The following is a 17,006-nucleotide window of genomic DNA, read 5'->3' on the forward strand; positions in this document are numbered from 1 at the left end:
TGATAGTTTTTGAAACAAAATTAGAAAACTAATACAATTAGAGAAACAGCTTTTGACTACTTTTTGCCAATTTTCCACTTTTTTTTTTTGCCATTCAATAGCCTGCAGATTTAAATCTCATTCCATTACTCTTTTTTTTTTTCTTTTTCTTAATTTTTCAAATAATTGTTAATATAATTTTTTTAGAAAAATTTTTAGATACAAAAAAAAATCTATATATTTTTTTTTACAATTTGATATAAATTTTTTATTTTTAAAAAATATATTATATTATTTGTATACTATTTTAAATGTACAGATGTCTATACACCTTATTAATTGTATAAATGTCTGTACATATCTTTAAATGTACAGATTAAACAAATTACATTTGTACGTTTGATTATGTGTACAAACATCTGTATACTTAATAATGTGTACTGACATCTGTACATTTAATAAAGTGTACGGATACATAATTTGAAAAAAAAATGTTAACATTATCAAATAAAATCATCAAACAAGATGCATATCAAATTGTAAAGAAAAAACATAGATTTTTATATATCTAAATAGTTTTTAGAAAACAAAGTTTAATTAGCCAGTATTTTTATTTTAAAATTATATGAAATATAATAAAGAAGTAAAAAAAAAAAAAAAAAATGTTTAGGCATAATCACTTTTTTCCGTCCCACTCTCTCTCTCGTCTCCCTCTCATTAATCCTCTTCTTTCCCTCTCTCCTCTTCTTCCCTCTATCCTATTTCTTGTCCTAAACGCTCGTCCAAGATCTTTAAGTAAAATTCACCTAATCACTATTTCCCACATAAATTTTTATCTCTTATACACAAATTTTTATCCTAATCTCCTAATCACTTAATCTCTATCTCTAATCTCAATCTCTAATTTCTATCGCTATCTCACAAATTTCTATCTCCTAATCACCTAATCTCTATCTCACAAATTTCTATCTCCTAATCACCTAATCTCTATCTCTAATCTCTATCTCACAAATTTTTTTTTCAATTGTAAATAGTGTATGTACCTTTCTGCTAATTATGTTTCTAAAATGTATAAAAACACTAACACACCCTAAAATAAATGGGGTCTTGTGGAGTTTCATTTCTCTAGCATGCATCACCACAATTCCTTTATAAAGACAGATCTATGTAGATGCCAAAATCACTTCCAATCATGATACAGTTGAAGAACAGAAAAAAATAAAATCGGGCGCGTGTGGTATACGCGCATGCGATTTTTCTCCCAAAACCTCCGCCGCTTGGACCACAGATCTGTTGTGCGTCTTCCCTCTCCGTTCATCGGCGCTCCTCGCCATGATCGCAAGAGGGTCCTCGATTCCCCGCTACGCGGTTAGGCTCTTTCCGGTAGGCGAATTGACGAGTCTGACACCGGAGCTTTGTGGTTTGGTTCATCGGAGGCTCCATCTGTAGAAGAAAAGGCGTCGGCTTGCCTGAAATTTACACTACAAAAAAATAGTGTCATAGCTACACTAAATTTTTTGCAATAACTCCATATTTTATTGTAAATTTGAAAATGCAATAAATCTGTGACACATTTTCTATTGAGGGTTGCAAATTGGTATTTGTTGCACATATATTGCAAAATGTCTAATAAATAGACTTCTTGCTATGTTGTTATATTAATGCAACATTATTCTTGTAATAAATTTGTTGTATAATTGTGATGTATGTTTGTAACTTCCATTTGTTACAAATTATTGTCACAAAAAAATATAGCATATATTATTACAAATTTGCAACGAAGTAATATATTGCAATGTGTGTTGTATTAATGCAACAATATTTATACAGCAAATTAGTGGTATAATCACTACGGTCTAATGCAATTATATATTTTCGTAAATAAATGATATGTAAAATATGAAGCAAAAAATGTTACAAACTTGTAGTAAATTATTTTTAAATATATGCACATCGCATATATTTTATGAAGATGCTCACAACTAAAAATGTTGCAAATATTGCCACTGCAATTTTTATTATATTGCATTATTACAATAATATATAATCATAAATTTCATTGCCTAGTTCTACTTAATTTTGCAACATTAATAAGAATCACAGTATTTTCTATATTTTTGTTCGGCACATGATTTGTTAAATTATAATTTTTTATTTAAAACTTCCATCTATTAAATATAGGAAAAAAATAGTGAAAGAAATAACTAACTTTATTAAGTAATAAAATATTCCAAAATGAAAAAATAAAAATTAATAGAAAAAACCAACCATAAAAAAAACTAAATTCAGAATAGAAACCTAAAAAGCATAAGTAAAACAAGAATATGAAACTCAGTTATTCACACTATTAGAGGATTGACGGAAAAACAACATGTCAAACATTTTCTTTAATCCTTCAAGGTTTATTGAATCTCTCTCTGATTTCTGCATTCTCTTTATAAATCTCTTCCAAAAATCATCTGTCATTCTCTTTATAAATCTCTTCCAAAAATCATCTGTCAGATTCAAATTAATAAGGGATATCTTCAAAATAAAGAAAATATAACAATAATATGAGATTTCACTATATCGTTTATTTTTATTTTTTATTATTTCTAGCTAAAACTATATTAGAGTTTGATAAATAAAAACTCACCTCACAAGATAAGGGAGACGTGGCTACGTTCCTATACCAAACAGATAATGATCAAAATCTTTTGTTACATATATTTTAACATCATTAATATTTTAACCTACGCTCAAGCGGCGGTTTGGTTTCTTCTCTGGCGAGTGGTTTGGTGGGGGTGGGGTTTTCTATTAGCTCACCTCTCCTTCCTGTTGGCGTGCGGTGGCTCTTCTACAGTGGTGGTCCAAAGGTGCTATGTTTCTCTGTCAGGCGCAGGGATGCTTCGGTTCTCTTTGTGTGACAATCTATCCCGCGGACTTCATTAGCCTACCGCTAGCCACCCCAACGGACCCGAAGCTGGCCCTGCAGGGCATCGATCATAACCTCTCACTGTGGACATCCAAATCTATTTGTAGGTTATTGGTGCGCCAGGCGTTACTCGAATCCTGGTCCCCACCCTTTAACAACCTTTCCACAGGACAAACTGTCACCTACTGGTGGATTTGGATGTCCACAGTGAGGGGTTAGGATCGATGCCCTCCAGGACCAGCTTGGTGTCCGTTGGGGCGGCTAGCGGTGGTCTAGTGAGGTCCACGGGACGGGTTGTCACACTTTCCCTCCGGCTACCACTTGTCTTCACCCTCTGTGTCTTTTCTCCCGCCCTGTGTTAGTAGTCGTTGGTTTCCCTGGCTCTTTAGCTTACCGAAGTAAGCTTTGCCTCTGTCGAGTGTTTGATGCATTAGGCCAGGTTGTTAGTGCTTTGCAATCAACCTCTGGATGTTTCGATCTTCTGCTTCTATCTTCACTGGGGGTTTTGGGCTAGATATGTCTGTCATTTGTTGTGGCTTGTCTTATAGGGCTGGCTTCTCTAACTTCTTCAAGTCACATTCGACTTCATTCCTCAGCTCACCTCCCAAGCCAAAGGTGTTTTCCAAGACTTGTTTTGCTTCTGCAGGTAACATGTGAGTTTCGTTTTGGAGGGAGTTTTTGGCTCTGCTTGATCAAGGGTTTGAGGCCTCCTTGCATCGCGGTAGCTAGTTGTATCTACATGCATCTCCTTAACATGTCACACCTGTTTTTCGCCTTAGCGCTCAAGTTTAGGGTTTCCTTCGCCGCAAATGTCTTCGGCCTTTGTTCCAGCCTCTTCGAATTAGTGTGTCCCTAGTTTCAAGCTTCGAAAAATCTCAAAGTGTTTTTGGTGTTTGATCATGTGAGATGCTGGTGCTAGTATGGCTTTTTGCGGATGTGAAGTTGCTAGGCTCTGTGCTACTGACTCCAAAGGGGGCTTAGGATGGACTTAGTAGATTGAGTAAGCATTGCCTGCCTCATTAAGCTTGGTGGTTTCACAGTCACTTGCTAGTCTCGGGCTACCATTGAACGGACTGCTTCGTTGCTACTCCATCAATCGCTTTGCATCTTTGTCATGTTTTTCATTGTTGTTTGGATTTCCAGGCTCTCTTTAGGGATTCGTTTTTATCTTGCATCAAATTGTCTTCTACCATTATCATTATGCTAATGGTTTGAATTTTGATGATTTGGTACAAGAATGTGGTATGCTTCCATGGTTATGCTTAATTGTGTAGCCAAACTTTCATTGTGAAATAAATATTTACATTCTTATCACTTGAAGAACATATTTTAGGGTTCCAAGATGCTTCATAGTTAACATTTGAAGGAAGCTGAAATTTTGTGAACTAGAAATAAAACTCTGGCGTTCTTTTACGTTAGAAATCACTCTGATGTAAAACAAATTAGGATGAGAGACTCATTGATGTATCAGTCCATCATAATAGTATTATGTTTTACTTGTCTTGTGTGTATAGACAATCCTAATCCTAGTGAAAGGTATGAACTTTGGGAACATTTTGAAGATCTATCACTTACTCGCAATGACCCGTGGTTACTAATTGGAGATTTTAATGAAATCACTTCTAATCAAGAAAAGATTGGTGGACCACTACGTGATGAATGGACTTTCAGAGATTTTAGACATATGATTTCCATATGTGATCTTCAAAATGTTCGTTCAAGAGGAAACACTTTCTCATGGGTTGGAGAACGTTACTCCCATACGATCCAATGTTGTCTAGATAGGGCAATGTTTAACTCTCCAAGGGCTGCTATTTTCCCAAATGCAGAGGTTCATTTTTTGGAATTTGGAGGCTTAGATCACAAACCGATCTTACTTGATCTAAACGATCTTGTCAGGTATTAACGATGGATCTTCCAGTTTGACAAACCATTATTGGATATACCTAAATTCCAGGAGGTAGTTAAAGATGGCTGGTTAGCTAGCAATACTGGTGATGATATGTCCATCAATGAACGTATCAAAAACTGCAGGCAGAGTATGGCAAAACTCAAGTGTGACTTCCATTTAAACTCAGAACAACGAATCGTAACAATTCAAGCACGACTTAATTATACTATGGAGAGTTTAAATCCAACTTTGCGAAGAACAATTCCTCACCTGCAGGATGAATTGACAAAGGCTTATGGTGATGAAGAAAAACATTGGCAACAAAAAAGTCGAAACCAGTGGATGAGTGCAGGAGACCAAAACACAAGTTTCTTTCATGCTTGTGCTAAAACTAGATTTGCTAAAAACTGGATCACTTCTATATCTGACGATCAAGGGAACGTATATCAGGGGGATAAGGAAATTGGAGAGCATGCTCAAAACTTTTTCACAGATATTTTCTCAACCACGAAACATGATGTCTCCCCATCAGTTTTTGCCGACTTTAAACCTAGAGTATCGGAGGAAGAAAATGAAAGTTTGACAAAAGCTTATAGTAATGAAGAGATCTACAATGCAGTGTGCTCGATAGGTGATGACCGAGCTCCGGGTCCAGACGGTTTAACAGCAAAGTTCTATAAAGCTTGTTGGGATACAGTTGGTCCACAAGTAATTTAAGAAGTTGATCACTTCTTTGAGACTTAATTAATGAAACATAGTATTAACCACACCAACATTTGCATGATACCAAAGATTGATAACCCCCAAACTCTCTCAGATTATCGGCCAATATCTCTATGCAATGTCCTCTATAAAATTGTGTCAAAATGCTTGGTTCAACGACTAAAATCACATCTTAATGACATAGTCTCTGATGCACAGGCGGCCTTTATTCTAGGACGACTAATTCAAGACAATGTGATGATTGCGCATGAAGTCATGCATTCCTTAAAAATCAGAAAACGGATATCACAGACTTATATGGCAATGAAGACAGATGTAAGCAAAGCATATGACCGTGTTGATGAAACAACTTGAAACTATTTGGTTTTTGTGATAAATAGATAATCTGGATCATGGCGGTTGTGACTTCAGTGAACTACTTTGTATTGATTAATGGCGCTCCATATGGACATATTAAACCCACAAGAGGTATTAGACACCTCTTTCACCTTATATATTCATCCTCTGTTCTGATATCCTAAGCCACTTAATCTTAACAAGTGAACGCGAAGGTATCCTCCGAGGTATCCGAATTGGTAATGGTGCTCCAAGCATCACTCATCTTCAATTTGCGAACGACTGTTTATTTTTTTTGTCAAGCCAATAGGAAAAACTGCCAGGCCTTGAAAGATATCTTTAATATTTACGAATACTATTCTGGTCAGAAGATTAATACCACCAAATCGATGATCACTGTTGGAAGTAAAGTTTTTGGGAACACTCGGAGTCGACTGAAAACTATTCTTGACATCCCAAATCACGGAGGGGGAGGAAAGTATCTTGGACTCCCTGAACAGTTTGGTCGCAAGAAGAAAGAAATGTTTGAATATATTGTTGATAGAGTCAAAAAAACGTACATCCACTTGGATTGCTAAGACCTTATCTCCTGTAGGTAAAGATATCATGCTTAATTCAGTGGGTCTATCAATGCCGTTTTATGCTATGTCCAGTTTCAAATTACCACTGGGAATCACATCGGAAATAGAATCTCTATTAATGCAATATTGGTGGGAGAAGAGTTCAAATGAACGTGGCATACCATGGATCGCTTGGAAAAAATGCATTATCCAAAAAAAGAAGGTGGCTTGAGATTCAGGGACTTGGCAAAGTTTAATGATGCCCTCTTGGCCAAGCAGGCATGGAGGCTTATTCAATACCCTAACTCGCTTTTTGCTCGGATTATGAAAAACCGATATTACCAAGATGATAATATTTTGGATGCAAGAGCAAGAAAGAACCAGTCCTAGGGTTGGTATTCAATCTTAATTGGATTAGATCTTCTTAAGAAAGGAACTCGTTATATTGTGGGAGATGGTAACACTATCCGTTTAGGTGTTGAAAATTTTATAAATACTCATCCACCTAGAGTAGTTCAAACACTATCTCCACAATGTCCTGCATCACTAGAGTCTATAATTTCCAAAAATGGCAGTACTAGAACTTGGAACTACCAAAAAATTTCTTCCTTGGTCACTCAGGAACATGATTTAATCCAAAACATATACTTATCTCAAGTGGAGCAACCGGACAAACTCATCTGGAACTACACACGATCAGGTGACTACTCGGTTAAATCTGGGTACTGGTTTATCACACATTATCCTTTCGACCCAGGTGTAGTCCCAAATATACCACACGGATCAGTGGAACTCAAGAACAAGATCTGGAAACTACGGCTACTACCGAAGATTAAACACTTCCTCTGGCACATAGTATCAAGAGCTATACCAACCACAACTAGACTAAGGACAAGAGGCATGAATATTGATGCTTTATGTCCAAGATGCCACCAAACAGAGGAAACAATTCAACATGCATTATTTTCATGCCCTTTTGCTCAAATGACATGGAAACTAGCTGCCAATAATTCCTTAAATATAAACCAATTACCATCAACTGCAGAGGAATGTATCTCTCAAATAATCTCTTTCTCTTCCCAAACTAATCAACTTTTTGATTCTCTGATACCTTTTTCCTACTATGGCGTATTTGGAAGGCAAGAAACAATCAGGTTTTTGATAATTTCCGTGAGAGTGTAACCAAAATAGTTTTACAAGCAAAGTCGGATACAAAGGAATGGATCAGTAACTTGACAACCTATGTAGCAACACCCTCTGCATCAAGAGCGAACACTACCACTTGGTTACCTCCTGCATATCCGTCTCTTAAGTGCAATTTTGATGCGAGTTATGATTATACCATAAAACGGGCAACAAGCGGGTGGATATTTCGAAATAATCAAAGTGAAGCTGTAGTATGGGGTGCAACAAGACTAAGTCATGCAGGATCTCCTCTAGAGGCTGAAACAATGAGTCTTTTAATCGCGATACAACAAGCATGGATCAGAGGATATCAATCAATTGTTTTTGAAGGCGATTGTGAAGTTCTAATCAAAACAGTTAATGGTCAACTCCTAAATGCTTCACTAACAAACCTATTAAGTGATATAAGAGTTTGGTCTTCAAAATTGTCTCAAGTTTATTTTACTTTCACCAAAAGAGAATGTAATAGTGTAGCACATTCATTAGCTAAATTTGGTTCTATTGATAAATTATATTACACTGAAACTGTATTGAAGCATCCTTGGTTTAGTCACTCTCTTTGTAAAGATTTAGTTTAATCAATTTATATTCTATTTGTGGAAAAAAAAGTAAAACAAATTAGGAAGATTCCATATAGATGGACCTTACTTAAGCAAAGCCCATTTTTAGAAAATAGCCCACAATCGTCACGTGCTGTAAAACCACGTAATGGGACACACTTAAATTTCTTAGAAAAACCTGTTATTTTTTTTTTATCATCTTTCCCACTCAAAAATCAAAATTCATATTTTTGCACTCCTATCCATGAATTAGTGGTTTTGTAATTCTCCTTTTAATTTCTTGAATTGGTTGTTGTGTGATATTGATACTGTCGTTAAAGCTGACAATTTATACTGATATTTTTAAGTTAATACTCCGGTTTATGGGCTTTTCCCGACGATCGGCGTATGATACAAAGTTAACCTCTGGTTTACTACATAGCCGGAGATTTAAAAGTTTGTAATATACCGGTTGGTTAGGGAGCTAAAATGTGGTGGATGATGATGGGAGAAGACAACGGACACTAGGCCTGACATTATTATCCGATATCCGCGAATATTCGTATCCGTATCCGAATCCGCTCCAAAAAAACGGATATCCGGACAAACAGATACGAATACGAATAGTGAAATAACAAAGAAAACGGATACGAATACGAATACGGATAGTGCTAAATTTTTAAACGGATAACGGATATCCGCTTTTTACTAAATATCATTTATTATATACGGATACGGATTATGCTAAATTTTAAAACGGATATTTGTTTTTCACGGATATCCGGTATTTAGATATCCGGTATTTTTGTCCAAATATAAGGTATTTTATACAAAATATGCTGTATTTAAGTTCAAAATACATAATTTTTGTTTTATTTTTTATTTTACGGATATCCACGAATATTCGCGGATATTCGAATTTTTAACGGATATCCGAATAACGAATATCCAAAATTTTCGGATACGAATACGAATAATAAATTACGGATAAAACGGATATGGATACGGATACGGATGCGGATACCAAAAAAAGTGGATATCCGCTCCGGGCTAACGGACACTACTATATATAATAAGACTTCTGATTTTTTTGCGGCGGCGTTTTTTTTTTTTTTTCTGTGCTTCCCCTCCATTAAAGTTTTGATTTTTCACTCGAATTTGAAATGAAAAGCTCGATTTACTTCATAGTATCTGTACCAGTGATTTTGGTTTAGGGATTTTAGGGTCTCATGGAGTCATGGTGCTTATTCTTGATTGAAACGTTTCAATATTTGTTTACTCATCAACTATGATATAGAGTGAGTTTTGTTCATTTCTTGAATCCTAAGAGATTTGTAGGGATCTTTTCGATATGCTTCCTAAAGAGTATAACACTTTCAAGAATTGAGTTTCGCAGCTGTTCATCTTCCTTTGTATCTTTTGCCGGGTACTTGCATAAGAATTGTATATATAGAAATGAAGAGTTTGAAAAGAACTTTATTAACTGTTGTAAGACTTGCAAGTGTTTCTAGAACAGAGCTATCTAGTTCTTTTCAAAGAATGTGTATTGGTGTGTGTGTGTGTGTATGTGTATACATATTTGGATATGTGCTCAATCATCATATCAACATTCTATTTCTCTTTTTACTCGAAATGCTATCTGAAGACTAAAGTTTGTTATTTCAGTTCCTCCACTGCTCTTTTGGTTTATGTACGAGTAGCATTTGAAGATGCAGATGCAATTTCTTTCAGATACTTCTGCTCTGACCGCGTCATTCTTTTCTGAAACATTGTCCATTCCCGTTTACATCTCTCCCTTACCTGACCAAAAACATGTAATATATTTCAGAAATTAACAACAATAGACTCGGTCGATAACGCAAATAGTTGCAGTTGAGCTATTACCCCTTGGAACGCGGTTTTCCCCTCCTGTGCAGTTCCCTGATCAATGTATAAAGAGATCACCTTCATAGTCAAAATTTATGAACCAAGAAGGTAGTAACTAAACTAGTTTGAGTATAGAAGGATCAGTTTATAACCTGGCCAGTTAGAGAAGGAATCTTTTGATGAATGATCCATTGAGAATCCACAACACCAATCTTCTCATGTGCAGGCTGTTTTATTGTATCAAGAAATCAATGTTTTTTCTTATAGTGAAATTATATACAATATGTGCTTTTGTGAAGAGATTGTATTTGTATCTAAACCTCGACACATTTTCTTAGAGCGAAGTCAAGACCCCAACCGTGAACCAAGTCATTCTGTATCATATGCCACACGCAACGCCATGAATCTCTTGAGAAAACTGGAGCCATAATCTCTATAAACCTAATAACGAACAGTTTGAAACCTATCAGATCAAGAAAATTAAAATACTTAGGTATATGAATTGTTGGTTTTGACAAATGAGGTCCATACCCTGCACAAGGAGGTAGGTGAGGATTTTTGCAGCGGCCTGGTCGCTCTTCGACTTCTCTGATGAAAGCATTTGGAACAAAACACGTTTTTAGTTGAGTTAATTTATTTACTTTAAACCTTGGCTTTAACAGTTTAAAACTAAGAGTTCATTTTGTTTACTTGTGAACTTCAACTCCGGGTATTCGCTTTGTTATCTTCCATGTAATTGATTTCTTTGATTCTACAGCGGGTTGCGATATTTCTAGACCATGCTTCTTTACTACCTTGATGTACCTGCGATGATGTAGGAAACAGTTTTTAGGATTTTCTGATTGAGTTTCTTGGAGATAGATAACATAATCAAAAGAAGCAGAGTACTTACTCTTCTGCGTCAAAGTTTTCAACACCAAGATCTTCGTCCCAAATGAATATATATTCATACGGTGCTATGATATCAGGATGCAAAAACCTTTTAGCATACCACCTTCAAAATGAAAACATATTCAAAAGTTTTATTAAAAGCTTAAGATCAATGAAAAGTGGAGAAATAAGTAAGAGAAGTGTTTGTAACATGTAGTAAGTAAGAGAAGTGTTTGTTAATTACCACTTGGTTTGCTTAGGTACGCTCACATGTATCGCCCGCTTAGACCATTCAAATTCGTCATATTCGGAGGTTTTCCCATCGTAATGAAACAGAACAATAGTGAAGTTATCTGAGAACTATTGAGAGAGTAAAATATCTTTAGTTAGCTTTTATAGGTTTTGCTGAAAGATTAGAAGAAAGTGGAAACAGAACACTAGAGAGAGAGAAAGAGAGACATACTTTTTTGATGCAAGCATCGATGTTTTTTCTCTGTTTATAAGAAACAGTAAAAGCAACAAGATACTTAGGCTTCACAACTGGTAAATCCTAAAGAAACACAAAAAAAAAACAAGATTCAGAGACAAGTTAATCAAAGATTTGAGTTAAAGATTACTAAACAAAACCACATGATGTTATACATCTTTAGGCAATCCCCATAATCTTCGTAAGTAAAAATCTGATTCGGCTGCTACAATACTTGGAGCTAACATCTCTGCACCTCGAGGATTAGTTGGAACCCAAATCTGCACAATATCCAAACAATAAGTCTTGTAAACTTATCCCACAAGATGAGTCATATATATATATATATATGTTCACAAGGGAGAAACAAAAAAAAAAACATGCCTTATGATGTGCTGGACCACTTGAATTAAACTCAATTTTTGGACTTCTCCTAGGTGAATTCTCTGCTTTCTCATTTTCTATATAAACATTAGCAACAGAAGGAAGTATGCTTGCTGGAAAATTCATCTGACAAAAAAAAAATATATAAAATAAACATTTTTACAAAAATCACACCAAAAACATTAATGTTTGAAAGAAACTAACATCTAAAAAGCTTATACCTTAGTTAGTGACAATGTAGGGAAAGATATTCCTAATAGAAATCCGATAACTATTCCCGCGAAAATCGCTATTATGAGCATCATACCGTCATTCGGTTTTTTACTAATCGAACTGCAAAAAGAAATGGATAATTATAAATCACTAATCATCATCTCTTTCATAATGAAACTCAAAGAGTCAAAGAATCTGGTTAAAGCCACAAACCAACGTAATGAGTTGTTTGCCATGTTCTGAAACTGGTTAAGTTGACCAATATCACCTAAGTCTCCCAGACTTTAAATATCTGCATGATCAAGTAAAAATAGTATTAAAAAAAAGGAAGGTTTTGTAGATTCAGATCAAATTCTCATATTGACATCAAAGTAAAAGAGGAAAGAAAAAATACAAAATTGAGAGTGATTTTGCTTAAACAGTAAGAAAGATACAAACAAACCTAATTGAAACTCTGGTCAAGAAAGATTAAAAATAAAAAAAGATGTATATATCTCAAAATATATATGTATATAATTTGAGCTTTCTTTGTAATAAATAAATTACGTACGCCGGTAACGCGTAATCAAACAAAATAAGAACAAAGAAGAATTCACAAGTTATGAACTCTTCTTTACTTTTAAAACATCATCTCTAGTTACTTATATGAACTTAATCTGGGCAAAGAAACGAAACTTATAAAGAGATGAAAATTTCTAGAATCAGATATAAGAAAGGGTTAACAAGATAATACAGAAAGACACGTTAAAACGAGAATTTAAATAGACTTAAATAATTGGATCAAGCAACAAAGAATTAAAGATATGTGATATACGTACGTTTATTAATGCAAACTAAAGAATAAAAATTTACCACCAGGAGGGAGAATATAGAAAACAAAAATCTAAAAAACAAATTTCGTCGTCTTCTTCGAAAAATTCGATCAAGTCTGAGAATTTTTATTTTCCTAATAGGGTCTGAGTCTGAGATATGTTATATAGTTTTTCACGAGTTTTTGATAATCAAATAAAAACAATTAAAAACAAATACGAAGAAGAAGAAGAAGAAGAAGATGGGAACATAGTTGAGAAGCTGTAATCAGGTGTGACGCGATGCACGGTATTATTGTGGGAGTTGACTTATTGTAAAGAGGCCTCGTGGAAGCAGCCAGACTGGAAGAAGACGGTGTAGTCCACGCTCTTTTATATTTTCCACGTGGCGAATTATGTGTGGTTCATTATATAATTAACATCCCCAAGGTGATTCGTGGCTTTAGTTAAGGTGGAATAAATATAATTAATAATTTTCGTGAATGACATGATTAACCTTTCTGAATATAGATGGGTCTTAGGTGAAGTGGAGAGGACGAAAGCATATGTTGTTGATACAATAATAAGAAAAAAATGAGTGTCAATGTGGCGATTGGTAAGAAGTTAATATAAGTGTGTATTTAGTCTTTTTAGCATTATAATCACTTATTTTGGCAATTAGAGAAAAATGGGATCAAAACAAAAAATGAGTCAGAGATGTTTTCGAGTTGGGTTGGTTTTATTTCTAGTGTATATATCGTATGGGGAAGCGAAAGCAATAATCTCATTAGTAATCCATTCATCTCTTGACTCATAAAAACAGTAGATTTTTTTTTACAGCTGTTGACAAAAAAAAACGCTTATTTTCACTATGGCATATATGCCAAGAGTTTCTCAACAGTCATTGAGATCGTTGTTTCGAATTGGTGATGATGACTGTTGTTTCCTGTTAAATAGTCCATACTCACAACTTATATGGATCAGGTTTAAAAGATCAAAGATGAATTTTTTCTTTAAATTTGGATTGAGTTCCGATTTAGTATTAGGATATACTCATATTCCATATTAGAAGTTGACTTAAATAGTACGTATAGTATAATATGGTATCGGATTAACACTTTGTCCTGATCCAAATTTGGTCCATTGATCCATCCTTGCTCGAAAACACCAAGATTTATGGGTAGAAACACTATTATTTTAAACGAATCTATTAAGAATAACAATATCTCATATTGGAAGTTAGACAAGATCCTGACTAATATATAAAATATACAATATAAATTTTTTTAGTTATTGTCAATTGGTTTTGAATTAAAAGTTTCTACTCTAATATTTAGGACCCTTTGAATATTTTTCGGTTTATGTTCGAATTCAAATTTCTCTTTCCGAATCATGTTCGTTTATTGCTTTCGAGAGTATGTATGTTCTACCGACCTAAAACAGGGTTCAACTTCTGTTCCAAATGTTTATCAATATAAAATCAAGTTCTGCGATTAATCAAAACCTAATTAATATCTCTAACATTTTTAATGAATTTCATTGGATACGTGTCACTTCATTCTAAAAAAGAATAAGCAAATACAAATACAATATGACAGGTAGTTGCAATTTCATTTTCATGAGAATTTTCTTACAATTTGACCCAAAAACAAATATTCCAAATAGGCAATAGCTTTTATTAGTCCCCATCCACAAGGGACACTTTGGTCATATGATTTTTCTTTTATCTAGTAGTGCAGGCAAACTTAACGGGAAGAGAAGGATCCGAAAACGCCCCGCTGTTTATTTGCTGAAAGATCCATTTGTTTGCCGTTTCAGTGAAATGTATGCCGTCCCAGCTAACTCTAAACGACACGTCGTTACAAGACTTAGCAAGCACGACCTCTTTCCCTTTCACCATAACTTTAGCTCCACATCTTATATTATTGCTGAAATTGTACTTCCCACCATGTCCACAACAAGCTATCAACGGATATCTAAAACCTACATCACCACCAAATTCAAACATTAGAATCAATAAAACCATCATCAGTACAGATCTAAACATCAAAAAGGTTCATTCAAAATACCGAGTTTCTTGGCTTGAGTGATGAGAGTGAGCTTGATAGAGTAGACATCAACATAAGTAAATGCAGCTTTAGAAAGCTCTTTTCTTAATCCAATCACTCTTCTTTTGAGTTCAGAGTTATAAAACCGAGCAATCTCATTACGCGGAATCGCACAACCGTGAATGTCGATTTGAGAAGCAGGTACTGGAAACCTGTCTAAAACATAAGGTAAACAACCAAGAGGAGCTGTGTTGTGTATCCAGAATCTTCTTCCTCCTTTACTATACACTTTCTACAGAAATTTTAAAAAGAAAGTTGGTTGGTTAATTCAGTTAATCACAGTTATGTATCAATGTGAATAAAAAAGACTTTTAATTCTTTTGCTTACACGAATGGCGTTGGAGAATTGATCAAGAACTTCTGGAATATAAGCCTTGATTTGCTCTGTAGTCATGTTGAGTTTTAATCCAGCAGTGAGATCGTTCTGACCGATGTCAAATGTGTACAATGCTTCAGAGAAGTACTCTTTTCTCGGAAGTAGTTGCTTAAACACTCCACCTATTTGTAAAACCAAATCAGATCAAAAGGTTGAAACTTTTTTTTGCAAGCATTGTTCTTGTATATATGGTTAGGATGAAAAAGGTTGAAACTTTTAAAGTACCTTGGTTGCGAATGAGTTGTGAACGTGTGAGGAAATCAGAGAATTGAACCAACTGAACGTCGAGAGAGATGGGACTCGCACCGCCCTGAGAAATGGTGGTGTTCGGTGGCCGGACGGTGGATCCAGCGGTGGCGAAATTAGCACCATGGCTGAAATTTGAACCCATGGAGTCCAAGAAAGCATTTAGGTATGGTAACCCTAACTCCTCCGCTGAATTTTCAACAATAGAAGACAGAGGGAAATTTACTAAAGATTCAAACTTTAACAAAATTTGAGGAATTTATGAATGTCTGAACAGAGTAAGAACTAAGAAAAGAACCTATGAAGTCAATGATGAGTCGACCATCAGAGAAACGACCAGAAGGGGAGTGGAAGAAGGTTTGGCCATTTGGGAAAGGGGCTTGTCCAAATGCGGCGGAGAGTCCGCCTGTGTCGGAATTAGAGTCGCCGAAGTTGAATATCGCCGGGAAACTGTAAGAAGGAGAGCAAACTCCTGGATGCAAGAGAGATGATCCTACTACCAATACCAAATTTATTAACAAGACATTAGTTTCCATTTTCTCTTTGTAATCTTTCTACTGGTTAAAAAAAGCTTTAAATTTTGGGTGTGGCTGTGGTACGAGAGAGGAGGGAGAATTATATCCCCCTCTTCTCGAACGTTTACGCTAAATAACTACACAACTTTTGTCGCTCACTAAGTCTTTTTTAATGTGACCTACAAAGTCATTATGTAAAATTGCTTAGTTCTTTATGTGACTTTCTTCAGTTTTGTTAAATTGCTTAGTTAGTAGACTTAATTTATGTGACTTACTAATTAAAAGTCTTCTTCATTTAAGTTAAATTGCTTACTCCATTACTCATCATAAGTCGTATAACTCATAAGAACATCTAAGGGATGTATGCAAGACGAATTATGAAAGTAAGTGGCATTAAGCATCTATATTAATTAGTCAATCATATACTATTCATTTTCTATAAGATAATAAAGTCAATGTTTACCCGACACAACTCATGTGACCGACAAATTATTTAATTTATGATAGCATGCTTAAATCTTATGATAGTATGCAATACAAATTATGGAAGTAAGTCGAGGCACATAGATGAACTAATGAAAAACCCTATTTATTTAACTATATTAGCAACATACTGTATAATGTGCCAATTCCTCGAGGCTAGAGCATGAGGGAATCAAAGGCAGGCCACGAGCAAGAGACAGAAGAACGAAGAGGCACGAAGAAAGAACCCATAAAGACTAGACAAACCATGAGAGCATATTCTAGACGAGCCATCCATTGGGTTTCTTTAGTTGAAGAAATTATTGGATTTGACTTGGAACCATGACACTAAAATTTCATAAGAACCATTCTTTTTTTTTGTTTTTCCTGAAAAATGTACTCGTGAGGGGATGTTTGAGTTCCAGAAGCCAAGTATCAGTCATCAATGTATAAATTCCAATCCCATCACAAGTTATATAGACCAGCCGTTATATTTCACGGCTAAACCCAAGTATCAGATGATCCTGCATCATTGTTTACCAGAATCAATAAACGGCATATCCCCAAATATAACAACATTTGAAT

General features: G+C 35.0%; 2 protein-coding genes across 5 annotated transcripts; both read right to left on the reverse strand.

Annotated features, from left to right (window-relative positions):
• Positions 1 to 9,588: 9,588 nt before the first annotated feature.
• Positions 9,589 to 13,051, reverse strand: LOC104790263 (uncharacterized). Of its 3 annotated transcripts, none has more exons than XM_010515972.3 (14): positions 12,779 to 13,051; positions 12,140 to 12,218; positions 11,935 to 12,046; positions 11,714 to 11,839; positions 11,506 to 11,610; positions 11,327 to 11,413; positions 11,108 to 11,223; positions 10,886 to 10,987; positions 10,684 to 10,797; positions 10,525 to 10,581; positions 10,314 to 10,434; positions 10,146 to 10,220; positions 10,012 to 10,047; positions 9,589 to 9,927 (listed from the first exon to the last, which is right to left on the reverse strand). In XM_010515972.3, the coding sequence occupies exons 2-14, from the start codon at positions 12,160 to 12,162 to the stop codon at positions 9,814 to 9,816; spliced, it is 1,188 nt and encodes a 395-aa protein (XP_010514274.1). In that variant the 5' UTR covers positions 12,163 to 12,218; positions 12,779 to 13,051; the 3' UTR covers positions 9,589 to 9,813. The 3 variants fall into 3 exon arrangements, with proteins under 3 accessions (XP_010514274.1, XP_010514276.1, XP_010514275.1); XM_010515974.3 differs by having other exon boundaries at positions 12,745 to 12,952; XM_010515973.3 differs by lacking the exon at positions 12,779 to 13,051 and adding an exon at positions 12,369 to 12,667.
• Positions 13,052 to 14,306: 1,255 nt separating this feature from the next.
• On the reverse strand, positions 14,307 to 16,730 carry LOC104790266 (GDSL esterase/lipase At3g26430). 2 transcript variants are annotated; one of them, XM_087455793.1, is made up of 6 exons: positions 16,574 to 16,730; positions 15,743 to 15,940; positions 15,424 to 15,633; positions 15,151 to 15,320; positions 14,784 to 15,054; positions 14,307 to 14,697 (listed from the first exon to the last, which is right to left on the reverse strand). In XM_087455793.1, the coding sequence occupies exons 3-6, from the start codon at positions 15,587 to 15,589 to the stop codon at positions 14,438 to 14,440; spliced, it is 867 nt and encodes a 288-aa protein (XP_087311919.1). In that variant the 5' UTR covers positions 15,590 to 15,633; positions 15,743 to 15,940; positions 16,574 to 16,730; the 3' UTR covers positions 14,307 to 14,437. The 2 variants fall into 2 exon arrangements, with proteins under 2 accessions (XP_087311919.1, XP_010514280.1); XM_010515978.3 differs by lacking the exon at positions 16,574 to 16,730 and having other exon boundaries at positions 15,743 to 16,075.
• Between the last annotated feature and the right edge of the window lie 276 nt (positions 16,731 to 17,006).

Source organism: Camelina sativa, chromosome 6, assembly GCF_030686135.1.
Source record: "Camelina sativa cultivar CO46 ecotype springtype chromosome 6, ASM3068613v1".
Lineage (NCBI taxonomy): Eukaryota > Viridiplantae > Streptophyta > Magnoliopsida > Brassicales > Brassicaceae > Camelina > Camelina sativa.